Below are 19,532 nucleotides of genomic sequence, written 5' to 3' on the forward strand. Positions count from 1 at the left end.
TCTTCATGTTGGTGTTCCTGTGACACGCAGCGACTCGGGGTTCAGGAATCATCTCTCACTGACTCCTGCATCATCAGGGTTTCTGTTCATATGAGCTCAAAGGCAGCTTCACCTTTTATCATGAATAACAAGAGATAATTTGATCTACTTGATCAATATCGATGATCAGAACTAACAGAGAAACTGTCCAGCTTCTGTCTGTAACAGTTCCTGAGATGTCGTCATTCAAACATTCACGAACTTGACTTTGAAATGCCTGAAAACATGACAGCTGACAGGAGATAAAAATCAGATAAATCAGAGACAATCAAGCACAAAACGGTTCTAGAAATGAGCTGATCTGAGCCGGGCTGGACCAGATATGGAGTCCAACAGCCAGCAGACGTGGAGCAGCTTCATGATTCATTTTGAGTTGAGCTTCTGGACAGTTTTTTTTATTTCCTTTTCATTCGGTTTTGTTCCCCGACTCCTCAGGCCATCATCAATGTGTTCAGATGAATGTTCAGAACCTGCTTCGGGTTCAGGGGGTTAATAAGCGGTTCCTTCAGAGCAGGAGTCTAACGAGCTGGCTCTTAGTTCTGGGAGTATTCACACTCGTGTGATCACTATCACAGCGGAGAGCTAACATCACGCCACCTGCACCGCTGATACCAGACTGAACCCAACAATGACTGGAGGTTAACTGCTGGTCCATGTGGTCCGTCTGGCCCGGTGTTGATGTGCTGTCAGAGCTCCGTATCCTGCAGCTATCTCGCTGTTTACTCGCCGGGAGGGAAATGGAGGAACAGACAGATAATTCTGATGCGTTGTTTTCATTCTGGTCACTGAATGGAGGTCAGAGACGACCCGGTATGAAGTGTTCTGCCGGCATTGTTCAGGGCTCCGGATCGGCGTTTCCATTTTCCATCTCCATTGTCTTCCCCTGAACTGAGTCCTGTTGGGCTTCATTACGGCCTCGTCACGTATTTATCCGTGTTTTCTACGAGATGAGATTCGGCGTGTCGCTAAGTCGCGGCTGTAATTGATTGCCGGCTGGACTATTGTGCTGATTGTGTGCCGACGCAGGTTTGAAATGTAGTCGGAGGACGTGAGCAGTGACCTTCATTATTCTGGGATCCATTTTAATAATGACGGACCGGGTCTGTGTGATGTGTGCGGCTCTGATGAGGCCGGCCTCGGGGTCGCTGCGTCTCTCTCCATCCCGTTTCCAGTTTGGAGGCGAGCCAAGAAGACGAGGTGACGTTTTCTTCGGTGGCGGCCGAGGTTAAGAGGGAACGGTGGGACTGCAGCGTCTGAGGAGAAAACCAACCTGTACGAGCTCGGTATGACCTTCAGCTCAGTCGGTGGATACGAGGTTGATTTGCTGAAAGCTCTGCTCATCACAGCAGAAATCTGGGAGGATTTTAGAACCGAACCGCTGCTTCTTCTCTCTGAGAGCTGGTTCAGACACCTGATCGTGGGCCTCCTTCCGTCCTGAGCTGAGCTCTGCTTCGCTAACTGAAGGGACGACGTGAGGATAAAGCTGGTTGAAACCAGAACGTGCTTCACAGACATCATCAGATGACTTCTTCTAGTTTCCATTTCTGAGTTTTTAATTTGTAGTTGAATGCACTGGTAGAGATGTCAGGGGAGCAGTCCACACTCACAACCATGAATAAATCAAATAAAATAAAAACTCCCTCAACAAACGGATAAATTCTTGCAGCAAAGGGTGTCGGAGACAACCAGAGAACTACTGTAACACAAAAACAACAGCAAATATCTGTAAAATAATGATTACTTAGCTGATTTCCATACAGTGAAATAGTTTAGTTTTGATCTGGATGTTTGTTTTTTTTTACTGTTTTGGCCTTTTTTGTTTGTTTTCTACAGTTTACTTACAGATTTCTACCTTTTTTCTGAGATTATTTTAGTTATAATGCATATTTTAACAAAGCAAGTAAATCTATAAAATAACACTTAAAAGACGAGCAACCACCTTTCAAACCTGAGTATACGTAGTTTTTCTTTCAAACGCAAATCGGTTTATTTTATTTATTTTTCTACTTTAAACACAGTAAAAAGTGTAATTTCAGACGTGCATAGCATGTTTGTTTTGGGTTTTTTTTGGTTATCATATAAATTGAAACTTTCTTCTAGATTTTAAGAAAGCAGGAAAAATCTATAAAATAAGTTTACATATAATTTTATTATTATTTAAGTCGAGTGAAACTGTATATTTTTCCCATCAAATGTTGTAAAAGAGTCTTTACTGACGTTTGTCCTTCAGCAGTGTGTAGATGCATGAAGACCTTCCCCTGAAATAAAGCCTTTAGAGGCTCTGTGGACTCCAGCGCTGCACCAGGACGTCTAGTCGCCACAGATGTCCTCACATATTTCTTCAGCTCTCTCCTCCGTGCGCTCCAACTCAGATAAAAAATTATTTCATTAGTCTTTAAGCCTCTTTGTCTCTGCTGATTGAAATGTTGTATTATTCATGGTCTCTGTCCATTTGCACCAGAGTCATGCAAACCAGACAGAAGAGAAGCTGCACCAGACGAGCACCTCCACGTCCTGCAGCCCAACGCTCTGGAGCTTCCTGTTCAGAACCGCTTCACTGAATCGGTCGGGTCTGCTTTGGCAACAAATATTAGAATAACAAGACAGAGACAGAACATTTAATACCAAAAATAATGCTGTGCAGAGCAAAAAGACGGATAATTAGTGTGTGTGCTTCCTGCATCATTAGCGTCTGCTCATTCTCAGAGGTTTGCTGTGGTTAGTGGAATGAAAAGCTCTTCGTTACGGCTGTCTTTAGGGTACAAGGACTATTCTGAGACGTTTATTTTAACAAGATCAGATTTGTGAATCTCTGTGTTCTTCTGCGGATAACAACACAATGAGGAAGTGTCTGGCCTGCATCAGGAGAGTGGTTCTTATTTAAATAACTGACTTTCATGAGGCAGTCCTGCACCGACCGAAGCAGCAGAACTTCGTCAGCATCCACGTTCTTCTGTCTTTGTTTTAAAATGCGTCTGCAACACACGCCAAGCGTCCACGGTGCTGGAAACACCGGAGCTGCATGTCGGTCTGACAGGTCACAGTGATGAGGAGGTCCGTTCTGTGCTGGCAAGCGCAGAGCATTGTGGGAGTTCAGCTGGTAAAGGACCACCATGAGGAAGCCTCCTGTGATGCCTGCTGGCCACAGTTCTTCTACTGCAGCAAGCTGACATGCTGAAGTGGCGTCACTGTGAGCTGAAGGCTGATCGTTTGTGTCGTTACTGTCTGAAGCAGTTTCATTAGAAGGTGTGATGATGTCCACTGAGTTCATTTTGTGTTATTGATCGATCCATTATGAACCCATGAGGCTGACAAGTGCAGTCCTTAAAGGAGTATTTATTGAGTATTTGTAATATTAGGATTTCTGCACGGTGTCTCAGTGGTTAGCACCGTTGCCTCACAGCTAGAAGGTCGCCGGTTGCCGTCCCGGTGAGGACACCCGGGATCTTCCTGCGTGGAGTCTCCATGTTCTCCCCGTGCAGCGTGGGTTCTCTCCGGGTTCTCCGGCTTCCTCCCACAGTCCAGAAACATGCTGAGGTTAATTGGTGATTGTAAATTGTCCGTAGGTGTGAATGTGAGTGTGCTTGGTTGTCTGTCTCTAAGTGTAGCCCTGTGATAGACTGGTTACCTGTCCAGGTGAACCTGCCTTCACCCTGAGTCAGCTGGGATAGGCTCCGCCCCCCATGACCCTGGTGAGGATGAGAGATAATGGTGATACTGGACCTCTCTCCTGGGGTCATCACTGTCGCTCATTTCCAGATAACATAAAGTTTTCATTGTAACGTGGAGTTAATGTAGTGAAAAGGTGCATTTAACCCAAATCATGGTCTTCTCCTGAACCTAACCGGGTAGCTGAAGGACCTAAACGTAACCAAACAGTCACAGAACAATGGTCTGACACACACCTGTAAACCACCAGCACCCTTCCAACTTCCTGTGATGTCTGCTGGCGTCAGACGTTGATGCAGATGCTGAAGGACGTCTGGTGTGTGTTTGTGGGACAGCGGAGTGTCGGACGCTCTAGAAATGAGCGTCGAGTTGTTCTGAAGCAGCCAACTCTGCATCTTTAACCGCAAAAGTTTTATCTGCTGAACATCAAAGTATGAAAACCTGCATTTACCATCATCGCTATTGATCAGTGCTGCTGAAGAAGCTCCGAGTCCTTCATTACTCCCAATAAGGGTTGTGAAGACAGCTTCTAATAATCCAGGACAAAGACAGTCAGATGAGAGGCTCCTCAGACAAACGCCTGGAAAGGTCAGGAAGCACATCTGGACAAAGGAGGCGTATTTAAAGACGGGCCTTCAGCCTGCGTGTCAATACACTTATTACTGGAAACAAAAGCGCCTCTATGAAGGCTTTACGGCAAATTAGGCTTTAATTTGCTTTCAAAACAAGACAAAGCACGTTCTCCTTCTGAGGAGAAAGCGGCGTGAGCAGTGGACAGCTGAAGGACACCAGCTCCGCTTGTCCTCTGAAAGCTTTTGTTAAACACACTGTAAATGATTTATCAATTATAATTAAATCAAAGCATGCGGCGGCGACGATCCGCACTCTGGACCGAGATGAGGCTCTAATCTGGACCAAACAGAGGAGAACATCGCTGAACTTTTAGCGTTCGCTGTGTGTCAGCGGGAGGATTTTCCTTGAACACCCTTGAGAGAAAAACGGTTGGAAGCGTTTACGGCTTTATCTCCACAACCTTGACAAAATGACTGAAATGTGGTGTCATAGAGGAACAGATAACATCTCAGACGGAGCTGGAGACTCGTACGGACGTCAATCCAGAACCCTTAACAGGTTTTCCCTCCAGATAAACAATGCAGAGGAAGCCTCGACTCTTTTCTCCGTTTTTCAGCCAAACGAACGCACAAACTGTTTGGCAATAATTAGCTCCTTCGTTTCCATTCATTACGACGACTCGTACGCCGTAAGATAACTTCAGGGGAGTCTGATTTGCATAATCGTGAAAGGAATTGCCGCTGCTCCTCAACCCTGCACTTTGCGGCGCAGATGTCTCGGAGCAGAGAGAAGAATTTATCAGCATCTCCAAACAAAACACTCACCCTATTAGCCGCAATAATTGAAACTCCATTTTGCTTCCCAATCAAATGCTCAAAGCTAATTTTTCACAGATATTCATGGTGTTCTAGTCATTATCGCTTTACTGTGTGTGTGTGTAGGTGTGTGTGTGTGTGTGTGTTATCCTGCCGCTGTGCATCCCTATTTACCATAAAGACATTACACAGAATTAAAGATCTTGTCTTTGGCAAACAGCTTTAAAGCAATTTAAAGGCGCCCTGAGTGAATGTGTGTGTTTGTGACTCCGGTCGTCTCCTCGGGAAGCCGGCGGCTCTCTGTTTGACCGGCCCTGACCTTCCACTGGAACAAAAACACTATTGATCCGCCGTCCGCAGACTCTATTACAGTCGCTAACCTGTTTGTTTGTAAATGTCCTGGGAGTAAACGGCGACGCTGATGCGCCATCATTTCATTTGGGCTGCCCTTGTCAAATCTCATCATGCATCTGCTTTACGCTCTCCTGCAGAGGCAGCAGCGACGAAATACGGTGAAGTCGAGGAAAAAAAAAGAGTCTTCCATTTGGAGGTTAGTCTGACAAACCGTAGCGATAAGGTGCAATAGGTTAACCCTTGGAGCCCCGAGCAGGCTGTGGGCATTTCTTCAGTAATGCAGCTCATTTTTCACTAAAGTCCTGAACCTGTACGGAGACGGCACGGCACAGCCACGACTAAAGGAGACGGAGCTCAGAGATATAGTTTGTGCTGAATGACGCAGTTATACAGCCAAGAACCGTAGAAAAACACATAACTAAACTGAATTATGTTCATTATTTATTTTACAAACAGCCGTGACTCGATGATCCGACACTAAACATAAAACCTTCTTCTATGTCGGATATCAAGGCTGTCGGATTGTCCAGACGGAGGTCCAGATACGAGGAGGGCTTGATGCTGGAAGGATCATTAGTTGTTCATTATTGTTCATAGTTGTTATGATGCTGGTCCCCAGCTTGTTTCTCGTGTGACTGTTGGTTCAGCGTTTTGCAAATACAAGTGACTGCAAATGGTTTATTTCTGGCACATGTGTAAATTGGATTCTGTATAATTAATTGATTTCAGTGAACTATAACAACTTCAAGCTTAGATTTGGACTTTTTTTTTTCTGAAGAAGCGGCACATGATGGATGAGCAGTTCAAAGATCATCAAAAAGCTGTTTTTTTAAAAAACTATTTCTGCTGAATAATGGTATCATTGTGGATGTTGTTTAGAAGATATCATGCTTTAGAAACCTTCTGGCAGGTTTTGGGTTTCACATGGTTCATGGTGTGGCCTTCAGGGCACTTCCCTTTCTCTGCTGTCATCACATGAAACAACAGACATGTTTGAAAATCACTTGGTTTGGCTTCTATCTGTCATTATTCCTAATAACTAAGCTAATGTGGAGTAGCTTCTGCTGTGCATCTAGCAGCTCCGCTGACTTGCAGAGCGGTGAGGAGACTAGAGCAGCGCTAGATGCTGTTTGTAATAGTTTTTACTGCTGATAGGGAGAAGATCGGCCGCTCTGCTAATCCAGCCTAATGTGTGGAATAAGCTCACCTTTGTATTCCTGAGTGCTGCGGCTCATACCTTCATTAGCTGCTGTATTTCTACACAGGCGTGAAGGAAAGAGCAGCGTGCATGTCGGTAACTTTATGAAAGTGATTTAGTGATTAATCGCCTCCGCGCTGGAGTCAATAGCAGCCTGATTTTACGCATGATCCATGATAATGAGATACAGACGGATCCAGACATACGTGGCAGAAACACTGTCGCTATTTCACAGATCATCTTCGTCTTGTTATGAGAAGCCGAGCTCCCCTTGGTTCCTGTGAACGTCACGCCCCGATTATATCTTCTTATATTATCAGTTATGTAATTTTATGCAGATTTCACAGACTTTAGATGGACTTTACTCATGATGTCAAACCCAGAAAACAGACTGTATCTGTTGTCTGCAAGCTCAAGATGTGAAATACCATCTGAATATCTGGATGTCTTTGCTTATCGCCACCATAAACTGTGGTTAAAAGATGAATGAAGCCTCCAGTTCTGAAAAGTGAAGCCTTACTCCTGCATTCTATGTAACAGCCAGCAGGGGGCGCCTCTTTCTTCTAATTCTACAGAAGTCTATGAGAAAATGATCCTACTTCTCACCTGATTTGTTGCATCAGTAGACGTTTTCCTATTGAGTTTATGGTCTGATTTGCTAGTTTCACGTCTCCTTCAGTACAGCATGGTGCTAATGTTGTACATCATGGTCCCATTTAAAGGAAAACAGATGATAAAGCCAGTCTGCAGTGAGATCTGCCCTTGATTGGTCATGTCTGGTTTCAAAAAAGCAAGATCGTGATGGCCAAGTTCCAAACTCAAGGCTTCAAAACAGTATTTAAAAACCAGTGTGTGATGTCTGTAGCTACTTCGCTAAGCTAGTTCATGATGATAATAATAATAATAATGATAATAATAATAATAACAATAGCAGTGGGTGGTTGGTGATGCTGCTGTGTTCCTAAATCAAGATGAGATTTAGTCACACCTTTGACAAAAATAAAAATACAGAGAATCATCAAGCAGACTGAACTATAACACACCCAGGAGGAAGTAGTTCCTTCACTCTGTCCTCAGGCGTAGTTTTATTTAGGAGGTAAAACCAGGAACATGCAGTCAGTTTATCTTAAATAAGGAATATGTTTGATTTGTCGTCCTTTGCAGACTTTCACTTTCTCAACAGAACATCTTCTTTCGGTACAAAGTGCCGAGGCATGGATTTCACTTCCAAAACTCCGGCCCGTGTTCTGCTCAAAAACTTTCGCCGTCCTCACATTAGCGCCGATAGAATTACAGCGTTTATCGTTGGAGGGACTTCCTGGACAACTGAATGCAGCGAGGACCAGTGAAGTGGGTTATTGAGCAGTAAAATGAAGCGATCCCAGACTTCCTCCATATCTTTTCCTGACAGCTCTTCTGGTCGGCACCTTCTAAAGGAGGGAGATTGGCAGAAAAACCATCCATCCCTAAACACAGCCATCACTTCCCCGTAATTACTCAGGAAGAATCAAATTAGCTCCTGACAAGATAATTCACTGACTGGCTTGGACTCCCACAGATAAGACGGCTAAATGCTCGAGTCTTTTTGATAAGAGTTTATAGTCGGAGGCTGAATAGTTTAGCTGTTGGTGTGTGTGTGTACAGTGTGTGTGTGTGTGTACAGTGTGTGTACAGTGTGTGTGTTTACATGTGCCTCCAGACATGCATGACGTGGAGGCTGCTGGCTGCCCTTTGCTGTGCTGTTGATGCACCTGATAGAGACGTGTGAGGATTCCTGCTCTTTGTTTGACCCGCCGTCACCGGAGCCGCTCCAGAGACCCGAGGTCCGGTTGGAATCCATTAGACACCTCTTTACGTGCTATTTGCCGCCGTTACCGGCTGCTGAACGTCAGAATAGAGCCTTAAAATTAGGCGCTGTGCTAACTGTCAGACTGTCAGACGGTGATTTGTTCTGAAATCACACGTTCTCGCTCTGCTCGGTGGAAATAACTGCTGCTTCTGACACGCATTAGAAACTGATTGCTTGAGGTTACGGTACAGAGGTAATATCCAAAAGTTTCAAACAGACTCCCACACGCCGGCGAACTTGCAGAAATACATTCATTTCTGCCCTTTTCTGCTCCAGACCTTCATCAAGCAGCTCTCGGGGACGTTCACGGTCGCTGCGATATGGAGTGTTTCACTTTTCTAACTTTCTGTACGTTATTGGAAACGGCCGTGCAAAAGATCAGGGATTCATGCATGTTAGGAAAATGTTATACAGCTTTTAAAAACGGCCAAAACATCTACCAGAGACAGTTCTAGGTTCTGATGGTTCTGATGGTTTAGTGCAGTTTCAGAGGAAAAGCCTAAGCACTGTGGGGATGTTTCATGTAAAACGCTTCGTGTCTTCTTCCATAAGTCACTGAAAATGAACCATTTGCATTAGAACCGGTAAGAAAACGAAACCATGTGAGAAGCCACGAGTGACTCAGCTGTGACCAACGTGATGAATAGTCAGCTGAACTGCAGGCAGTGTTTCCACAGAGCAGAGAGGAGAGGAAAGTAAAACCTACCGGATCAATAAAACAAGTGAAACCAAGCGATGGACTGTTGTGTCAGAGCGCCACGTCTTAAACATCCACATCACAGTCATGTGGCTGTGGGAATCCATAATCATGGTTAATGTTGGGTTTATTCTGCAGCCTTTAGGTAGCCACATGTGAAATAAACGTCATAATGTGATTTCATAGTTCTAAGTCCAATACGGATGGTTCTGGATGTGAGATGTGATATTTTATCCACACATAGCTGAACGATGACCTTCACACACACGGTGTTGGTCCATGAAACCCACAGAGACGTACAGAAAAAAAACAACTTGTGTAATTAGATTAGCATTGTGCAGCTTGGTGCAGAATTCCTCCTCCTGACCTGCAGCTCCACAAGCTGCTGACAGCTTCTGAGAGCTCGTCGCCTTCAGCGCGTCGGCTCACCTTTACCTGGGCTCGTCTTCCATCCTCTTCAGAGCAGCGCCAGTTCAAAGGCGCCTCTCTCTCATCTTGGTAATTTGAATACCTCCTTTTCTTGCGGCTGGCGGATAGAACCTTGGAAGTGATTTATATACTCCTCCTAAAGGAGACTCTCAGCCTGTTTACAGAGCATCAAGCAGCCATTACTGATCGGCCTTCAGTTATTGATGGGAGCTCAGTAAAACTTGGCCTTGCAGCCAGAGAGTCAGCTGTCACTCCTTTTTTCTTTTGCTTTTTCTTTTTTTTCCATGCACAGCGCTCTTTAATCTTCCAGTAATGAGTCATACAGAAAGCTGGCAGCGTGCACGGATGTTGGCGTGTAGCATGTCGACAGGCTCATGTGCTGGGCGTCACGTTGGACCTTGACAAACAGATGCTGCATCATTCAAGCGTGACACACTTTGTGAAAGACAACTATGAGGGCGTGTGCACTGGGTGTGTGTGTGTGTGTGTGTGCGTGTGCGTGTGTGTGTGTGTGTGTGTGTGTGTGTGTGCACGCTCACCCCCTGTGAGAAGTAAAAGGCTGCAATCCCCAAAGGCCAGAAACAGCAGAGCATGGAGAATATGGCCAGGCCCAGGTGATCTCGAGGGGGGACCACGATGAAGTTGTCTTCGCTCTCGCTGTCGCTGGAACAATCCGTCTGCAGGGGGAACAGAGAATAAGGTCAACACGGCACATTTCAAACTCACGCGTGAACAAAGTTTTAGAGCGAGTGAGTCGAGCTGCAGCAGGAAACACAACCGTCGGCGATGACGTTCGATTTGACTCATTTAAATGAAGCAGCTTCGAGGAGAAATCCACGCAGACGAGATGCGACTCTTGTGTTTGTTTGGTAGATTTAAGGCTACGGTTAGCAAAGGCATGCGTTCTAACTGGGACTGTGAGCAGGATGTCTTTCTAAATGCACTGTGATGCTTAGATGAAGGCCATGTGCTGCTCTCATGCAGCTTCAGTCCAGATATCCTGACACAGCAGTGATGCTGCCTGCAGCGCGGTCCTGATGAAGACTCCAGCTAAAGTTAGCCACGTTTAGCTCCTACTACCAGCAGCTCACTCCCACCTCCTGACTCAGCCTCACAGCTCGACTCACAGACTGCAGAAAACGACCTGAGTTCGTGCAGGTGTATCTTAAAAACCCTCCCAGCTCGGCCGTACGGCTGCTGGGACGTCGCTTTAGTAGCTGGTGGTTTGAAAGCAGACAACAGTGAGAATATTCCTGCAGAAACACGACGTGTTCGGCTCTAATTTCAGAGGTTTCACTCCGAGCGGCCGTGCAGATGTCGTGGGTGTCGAGCTGCTGTTCTGACTCATAAAGCAAACCTCTGTTTACTTTTCCAGCATCGTCTGTTCACAGCAGCACGCTGTTTTTGGGCTCATGCATAACCAGTTTGTAAATTATGTTTATTATCGTCTGGCTTCCTAATGCAGGTGATTTAACAGGAATATTAGACACACCGAACCGCCTGTTGTCACGGAGCCTGATCACACCATCAGCTGCTTGATTTCTCAGTTACTAGACGTGTTTTTGTGCATTATGACGGTTTAGTTTGTGGTAAAAGCAGCAGCAGACGTATACAAACTGGTCAGTAACCCGTTTTCACTCCACATGCCTGCTGTGTTGTTCTGATTCCTCCTGATCTGGGATCAGGCCTGATGCCGTCTCTGTCCATCAGTAACATCTGCCTGCTGACAAGTTCTATCGTGTTTCATTACGCTTCCATTTTTACCCACGTTACACAAACAAGATGTGATTTAATGAGCTTCAGAGATGTTGAAGGAGGGATTTTGGTATTTTTAGACAAATCTGGTGCAACTCCAGACTCACCAGCTGTTGGTTGGAGCCGGAAATAGAGTCAAGACAGCGAGTTTCCTGACTGTAGATGGTTCATTCATAGCAACAGACTGATTTCAGGACCAATCATCCTGCATGTTTTGGGCAGTTTTACTGGTTAATGAATGTTTTATTGGTGTGTTTGTCCTGTTGTGTAACCGCTGCTCCTGTGGTGGTCGACGATAGATGACCACACCGTCACATATTTATGTTGTAGTTCAGAAAATCATCGTTTGAATCACAGTCGTCTGATCTGAAGGATTCAGAACCTGAGCCACATTTGTACATAAATGACAAAAACATGAGAGCTAGACTCCAGAATAAATAGTGATTAATGAAGAATAAAGGCTTCAAACACATGATTTTATTGTATTATTATGACTATAATAAATGATATTTTACTACCTTTTTAACATACAGACTAAACATAATTAATGTGCTGCTGGTGACTCAATGAGCACTTTTTAAACATCAGTGTGACACCTTTGAGCGGTTTCAATGACTTTCCTGCAGGAAGACGCTGGACGTGCACAAACAGGTACGACTGAAACTAAACGAGCTTCAATCAGCTGACTGCAAATTAAAAAGCCAGTTATTAGTGCGTCCGTTCAGAACGTTGTCCAAATGTTTGCTCAGTGTTGATTTGCAAACAGATCCGAGGCAGGTCGGAGAAAGAAAAAGAAAAGTTTTCCCTCGAGCACTAAAACAAGGTAGAAGTGATTTTCGAGTTGACTGGTCGCACAAAGAATCGGCGCTCATCGAAAAAAGAAAAAAAAGGCATTTGCGTAATGGGAAACAAAACATGTCACCGCATGCGGGATCATTTGCTTCCTCCTAATGTCTCGCCTCCCGTTCGTGGACGCTCTGGCGGCGACGGTCCATTAGTTTCTCATTACGTCTGAGATATGCAGATTCCGACATTTTGGCGCCTAAACAACAGATGGCATCAGAAAAGGAGCCGCGGTCCGACGTACGCTCCATTTCAGATGTGAAACAGTTCTGAATCAAACACACCTCCTCCCTCAGAGCTTTATGAAGCTATTTCACGCTCCACGCAGCATTCCTCACACGGACCCACGGCGCCGCCGGCTGAACAGGAAAGACGCTCGCGGGTTGGAAAAGGTTCCAGACTCCCCGTCCAGAGCAGAACACGTCAGAGGTTCTGACCAGCAGCCGAGAGCAAAGGCTCAGATTGATCTGGTCTAATGAACAGATTGAGGCCACGTGTTCGTCCTTCCTCACATGATCCGTCTGAAGGATGATCCAGCGCCAACACGGGAAATAAATGAAAAATAAAACCAAGGCCAACAACATAATGTGTTGAACATTTCAATCAGAGCGGCTGGAGACGGATGACAGGACTGTGACACCTCATTTCCATCAAGCAGTCGGCTGATTTCTGGACTTTCATTTCAAACAAACGGCTGTAATGAGTTTTTTCATGAAGGCAGACGTCAGGACGCTGAGCCTGAGTCTACAGCCTCCTGCTGGGCATCAGGCTCCACGTCGCCGTTTGATAAAGTTGGTTTTTCTGGAGGTTGTTGCTAAAAAAACAAAGCAGACATTTTCTTGGCTGACTTGTATCTGCCTCACGACTCCCTCGACTCGTTTGTTTCAGACTTCTGTCCCAGCGGCACCCGGCGTGGAATCGTTTTTCTTTTTAAACTTTTGTTATCTTCAGGGAGCTTTTTTTTTTTCTTTTGAGATGAAAGGAAATGAAGGAGGGAGATTGGAAGCAGTGGGCAAGAAACACTGATGGAAAGTAACAGAGTACATTTACTCGAGTACAATTTTGAGGCACTTTTCTGCAGCCGTCTCCGTCTGCTCGACCACATCTCATCGTACTTTTCACTTGTTCTGCAAATGTGACAGAACAACAAACACAGGAAGCTTTTAAAACGCAGCTACAGATTCAAACTTGTTCCAGAAGCAGCGTGCAGTCGGCTCACGTTTCAGATGTCTGAGCTGTTAGCAGCTCCGCCACGGAGCAACGTCCAATAAATGTTCTGCTGATCCAACATCACAGCAGAAGAAGATTCCTCAGACTCATCTGCTGCCTCCGACACGCTGATGCTTCACCGTTAATAATCTGATCGTGTGTCAGTGAGACAACCAGGACTTCTACTGCAAACAACAGTCATATAATAGGACTTTTACTTGTAATGCAGTACTTTCACGTTGCTGGAGTGGTACTTTTACTGAAGTAATCCTCACATCGCTGCTGGAATTCAGGTGATGCACTTATTTTAATAAATGGATCCAACGTTTTAGTAGAAACTCAATCTACAGACTGCAAATTAAAGCAGAAACCCACATAAAACATCTTAACAAGACCAACCCGCTGAGCTGTTCCTTGGTACTGAGGGTCCAGGTCTGGGGAGCTCCACCAGGAGGGTGAACACCATTTCTCCACCAGATATTCCATCAGTTGGTGTTTTGAAGATGGCTGTGGATGAAGCAGTTTGACATGTTCATCCAGAATCTTCCACAGATGTTCAGCTGTGAAGACTTTCATCAACCCGTTCAGCCGATGGAGTCGTCCTCTTGTCTGGAGATGGGACTGAACCTGTAGCTCCTCTCTTGACCTCCTCAGGTGAAGGTGGTGTCTGTAGCACATGTGCACCAACCTGCAAGTCTTCTGCAGATTCTTGACCTCATGTAGGAGGACAGGCAGGTTCTCCCAGTGCCCCTCAAGGCCAGACTGCACCAGGACTAGCTTTAGCTTTCCTCTCATCCATAAATCTAGATGTGAAGGACGGCATCAGGCCGAAGGTGTGAGAGAATCCTCAGAGGTGATGCTGCGTGAACGGTTCAGCTTCAGGAACAATCTGACCAAACACAGACACCAGCACATGTGTCGTCCTCACACTGCCGTTAAACAGCAGAACACTTCCTGTTTTTACTGTAGACTCTCCATTAAAATGCAGAAAATGTTCTTGACTGTGGCCACACACCTGCCTGCTGTTATATATTCGGGTCAGCCTCCTCTCAAGGTTCTGCTTTGTGGACACGTTATTTGCATAAACACAGGCACCAGCATATTTTTCAAATTACTTTATGAATTTACCAGACGTGCATTTTCTATATTGTATATCTGCCATTAAATAACAGACAGTGTTTTCCTCCATAGAGGCACCAGCAACATGCAGAAAATGCCCCCTGCTAATTAACTGCCATCATTGTTCCTGTTCTATATGATTCAGGTCAGTCTCATAAGAAAAACAACATATTATATAGAAACACAAGCACCTGAATATCTTCAGTTTTTTTTTAAAATTAGCAGTTTGAACCATTTAAAATCTGAACATGAGTGTTTTTGCTCTAAAGTCAACATTTAGAGGTTTTTTATTATGACCATTATTTTATAACGTGTTAATCAACAGAACATGTAGCTCCAGTGCTGTTCCTGCTACAGGTTTGTTTCTACATGTACAGATGACTGTTGCTGCTGTGCTTCATCCAGCGTGTGTGCAGCTCAGCACCGTGATGCATTCAGTGTTTAACGTCTGTAAATGTTTGGGAGCTTTGGGAATGCATCTGCTTTGGGAAGCAGTTTTCAGTTAATTTTAATAACACACACCCTCGTAGCCTCGTAGCCTGATTGTTGGTGGGGATTAGAGGGCTGCTGGTAGAGATGTGTAGGGGAAATTAATCTTCTCCAAAAATAGACCTCTTGAAGACAAAACAAGTGCGTTGAACACCAGAACCTTCCCGTTTCCTGCGTTCGCTCAGACAGCGCCGGTCGGTGTTGTCAGGCTGAGCTCACGCAGCTGCTAAAAGCTGTGGAAACAGGCTCCTGCAGAGGTGGTCGATGGGTTTTTGCCGCCTTCATAATGCAGAGCTGAGGTGAGAAAGGTCAGAGCACATGAGCATAATGCAGCTCACATTGTGCATAATGTCAGCCGGCTTTTAAGGCCGTGAGCGAGCGCCGCGGTGCAACCTGAGCAGAGCCGGCGCTGCTTCCTGCTTCAGAGCGCATCACTGGTGGTATCTGCACAGCCTCCTGGCTGGATCAGAACATCCTACTGGCTCAGTTCACCACCGAGAGAGGAACCCAGGAAGCAGGAGAAGTCAGTCAGGTGGCGGGTCTGCACGTACGAGAAGGTCCTCAGTCGTAAAACTTTCAGAGTCACCAACTGTTGTGCAGCGCTGCACCGGTTACTGCAGCTCCATGTCCACATCATCCACAGATTCAGACACAACTCCTGGAAACTACATCCTATAAAATGTATGTTCAAAAAATAAATAAATTACACAAATTTTATTTTTGGGAGTTCTGAAAACTTCTAAATTCTGTTCAACCAAATAATGTTTTCTCTGCAATCAAAAGGTGTGTTTATTTAATTTAATTTATTTTAACTACCTATTGGTTGGTTGAACTGATTAGTCATTAAAATAAGTTACTTAACATTAGTGAATGTGTTTCTTGTTGTTGTTCCTGGACCTCCACTGGATTATGTGATGAACGTCATGAGGTTATGACTCCAAATAATTATTGTGAAAGAGATTAATTTCTGTTAATGATTTAACTCAGTAAAAATAAATGAAGATAAGATGATCCTTTATTAATTAATCTCACAGTGGAGGAATTCGTAGATTTATTTTAAAAACTCAAGTTGACCTCAAGGTGAAGAAAAAAGTTTTCATCTGAAGTTAAAAACTGAATAACAGAGAAATCTGAGTTTAAATTAAATCATATTAGGTTGATGCAAAACACCCACCCAATTAATCACCGCTAATAACTGAACTAATCAAAAATATATTAAAAAAATTAAAACAAATGTTGATCTTAAAATGAAAATAGTGTTTTCAAGCCAATTCCATGAAGTTATCTCCGCTTATATTCAATCAACTCAAACCGGAGCTGTAATGAGTTAATGCAATTAGCGACATTATTACGTCGACCCGACCCACCAAAAATAAGAACTGCAAATTAAAAGGTTCAGGATCTTTATCTTGTAACCATGCATTTGATTAATTGGTAGAAGCAGAATTACTGTGTGGAGTGCTGCACAAATGAAGTTCCAGATCACAACCCGCTGGCTCTGGGTTCACTGGAAGCTGGTTCCTGGTGAACATGATGCTGTTTACCGGCTCAACCCGACTTTAATGAGCGCGTGTTGGTGCAGGAGGCTGTCAATCGCTCACCTCCAGTCTAATGACTATGCATGCAGCCGCTCTGCGCTCTGATACGTCCTGTGGGGTGTAAATCCCGTCAACATGAGACGAGCGGCTGACAGGTAACGAAGCGCTAATTGATGGTTTCACCTCTCTGCTATGACAGCGTAACCAGGGAGGAGGGCTGGCCTCATTTGCACAACGGGGAATGTGCCCCGTCCCCTTTTTACCCCCCGGTCTATATTCTTTCTTTTTGCTCTAATTCTGTGTGAAGTTCATGTTGTAGCTCCTGTGTGACGCACAAGAAACGTTCTGAAGATGTGTGTGTTAACCAGGGATGATAATGATTATCGCTTCATCGATTACTCACAATTTAACTGATTTAAAATATATATGAAGATAAGATAACCTTCTTTCTTTAAAAATATATTACAGTGGAGGAAACTTGCAAAGGGGACAGTACGAAAACACTACAAACATCAGTAATAAAAGAAAAATAAAATAAATATACACATAACTTTTGTCTACTTACTCTGAATACAAAAAAACAACAACATTGCAAACGGTTGTTCTATAAGTACAGAACGGTTGGTGTTGTACAGATTCTTCCATGAGCTGAAAACTATTGAAATCACAAAAATGTTAAAGGACAAGGCAGAAAATGAAGAACATGCATGTCGTAGGTGAGTTGTAGTACCTGCTTGCACCACCAGGTGGAGCCTTTTAGTGAAACGGGACGTTCAGGTTTAGTACTGCAGCAACCTGAGGAGGCGTCACTCAGACCTCAGTCAGGTTCATGTTGGAGAGCAGAGAGCATTGTGGGAGTTTAGCAGCAAAGGGCACCATGACCAGGACGACTGTGGTGGTTCAAGGATTCATACAAGATGAGTCAAAGTCTACCAGGGCAGCGCTACCGTAGCCAAGACGCTAACGACACCAACCACCATGTCACATGATTAAATACAGCTCAGTCTGCACACGGAGAAACATCCACTTTGATCATTTTGATCAGTTATCGATGGCTAATGCTGCTACACATTCAGAGCTTTGTCCATGAAAATGATTCCTTTCTGCCTGAAAGTGGCTCAGACAGAACTCAGCCCAAACCCAAACTATTCTACCGTACACAAGCTGTAGTGTTGGAGTAATTCAGCCGTACATGTTCTGAAAAAGAATAATGACACAGAGAGCTCTACCCTGCAAACCCACAGTCGCTTGTCTTTGGTTTGCTTCGTGTAAAACCCTGGAAGCCTCAATCTGAGACTGTCGTCTGTCATTTAAAGGTGAAAATACTCATCGATGGTTTTGACTGCTGATTTTACTCATGATGTGTCCTCCAGCATGTAGAAAACACCACGTTATCGACACGTTATGGACACGTTATGGACACGTTATCGACACGTTATCGACACGTTATCGACACGTTATCGGGGTAGAACACCTGATTTTCTCTGTAAACGAGCTCGTTCGTTGTGTCAGAGCAGATTCCAGCTCTACACATAAAGAGACCTGAAACCACTTTGCAACCGAACTGAATTCAATTAGCTGCCTGAACGCAGAAGCAACGTTAATGAGAAAACCCCATTAGAGATGAAACACAACACAAAATGTCATTTCCAGCACATTTACAATCCAGCCACAGAAAGTGAATCCAGGAGAAAGCGACGCCGTGTTATCTGATGGCGTCCGTACGGAGACGTCCGGTTTGACAAAGGGAGCAGATCAGCGCCTCTTTAATCGTCTCCACTTATTCAATTACATTTCTACAAAAGACGGCGCGTGTTCGCTTTGCATGCAACTTATCGGCCGGTCATCTGGATTCCCCGTCTGTCGCCAGGCAGCTCTATCCGCCGCTAATTCGCGCCTTCTGCATCGTAATGCGACATTAGTGCGACATGAACCGGGCCTGTTCCCGCGCTCCAGATGGCCACGTTAAGTTATGCCGGGTCAGGAGCCCGCGGCCCTGGATGCGACCGGGGGGTTGTCTTAAGGGTTTCTAATTCATCAGGCGGCATGATGGAGTGCAAACAAAGCCGACAGCTGCTGAAGAGAAATGTAAGCGTTAGCCGGCGGCCCCGTGGGGTCGGCCACACTCAGCCGCCTCAGAGGGACGCTCAGCCGCTCGGTGTGTGATCACAACAGCGAGAGCTTCGTCATGACGCAGCTCTCCAACACGACGACGTTCGACCTGCAGCCAGTTAACGAGCAAAATGTTTGTTGTGTTGTTTCCTCCTCCCGCTGCCCCGCGGCCTCGCGCTGACAGGTGTGTAATTTAGGATCGTGTAACGAGGCCACGACAGGGAGACGCTGCACATGGCGCTCGGCATTCACACGAGCAGGAATCAGTGATTAAATCTGACAAAAATAACAAGAACGGCCTGTTCTACGGAACCTGAATGCCTTTTGTGTACTCGCTGTTATTATAAAAATGCTTTTTAGGGCTCTTGCGTAACCTTTCATGAATGTTAATGTGCCGGTTTCTCTGCTCGTCACTCCATCGCTCTCCTCCGTGACTTCCTATCGCCTCTCAACTATCAAATAAAGGCTGAAAAATGCCCTCCACACAGACGCAGTGCAGACTGTTGCCTGGTGATAAGAATAAACAGAAAGGTTGAACTTTCATCATCTGCCCGACTGTGAGATTAGTTCAAGGCAATAAAACAAGAGAACAATCCAGCAGGAGTTCTGCAGTCACGTCATCGTCTCATCCTGGAGACGCACATTCTGAAAAACCGTCCCCATCAGTGATCAGCTGCATTATCGATCAATAACAGATTAATCACTGTGGTCATTTGTCCTGCGCTGATGTGACTGTTCTGGTCCTCGTTGATCCGGGCTTGTCTCTGGTTGGTGGTTATGAATCACCACACGTCTCTGTCGTGGTTCCCATTGCTCGCTAACGGAGTCTCTTCTTCCATCACTG

The 19,532-nt window shown here is 45.1% G+C and overlaps 1 protein-coding gene across 1 annotated transcript in view; it reads right to left on the reverse strand.

The window, feature by feature from the left end:
- syndig1l (synapse differentiation inducing 1-like) overlaps nucleotides 1-19,532 on the reverse strand; it is a 50,075-nt gene that overhangs the window by 2,032 nt on the left and 28,511 nt on the right. Inside the window, exon 2 of the mRNA XM_008281769.1 lies at nucleotides 10,163-10,300. Within this exon, the coding sequence (XP_008279991.1) occupies nucleotides 10,163-10,300 (138 nt within the window). The remainder of the gene's footprint in view (nucleotides 1-10,162; nucleotides 10,301-19,532) is intronic.

This window comes from Stegastes partitus, unplaced genomic scaffold (assembly GCF_000690725.1).
Source record: "Stegastes partitus isolate 25-593 unplaced genomic scaffold, Stegastes_partitus-1.0.2 Scaffold244, whole genome shotgun sequence".
NCBI lineage: Eukaryota > Metazoa > Chordata > Actinopteri > Pomacentridae > Stegastes > Stegastes partitus.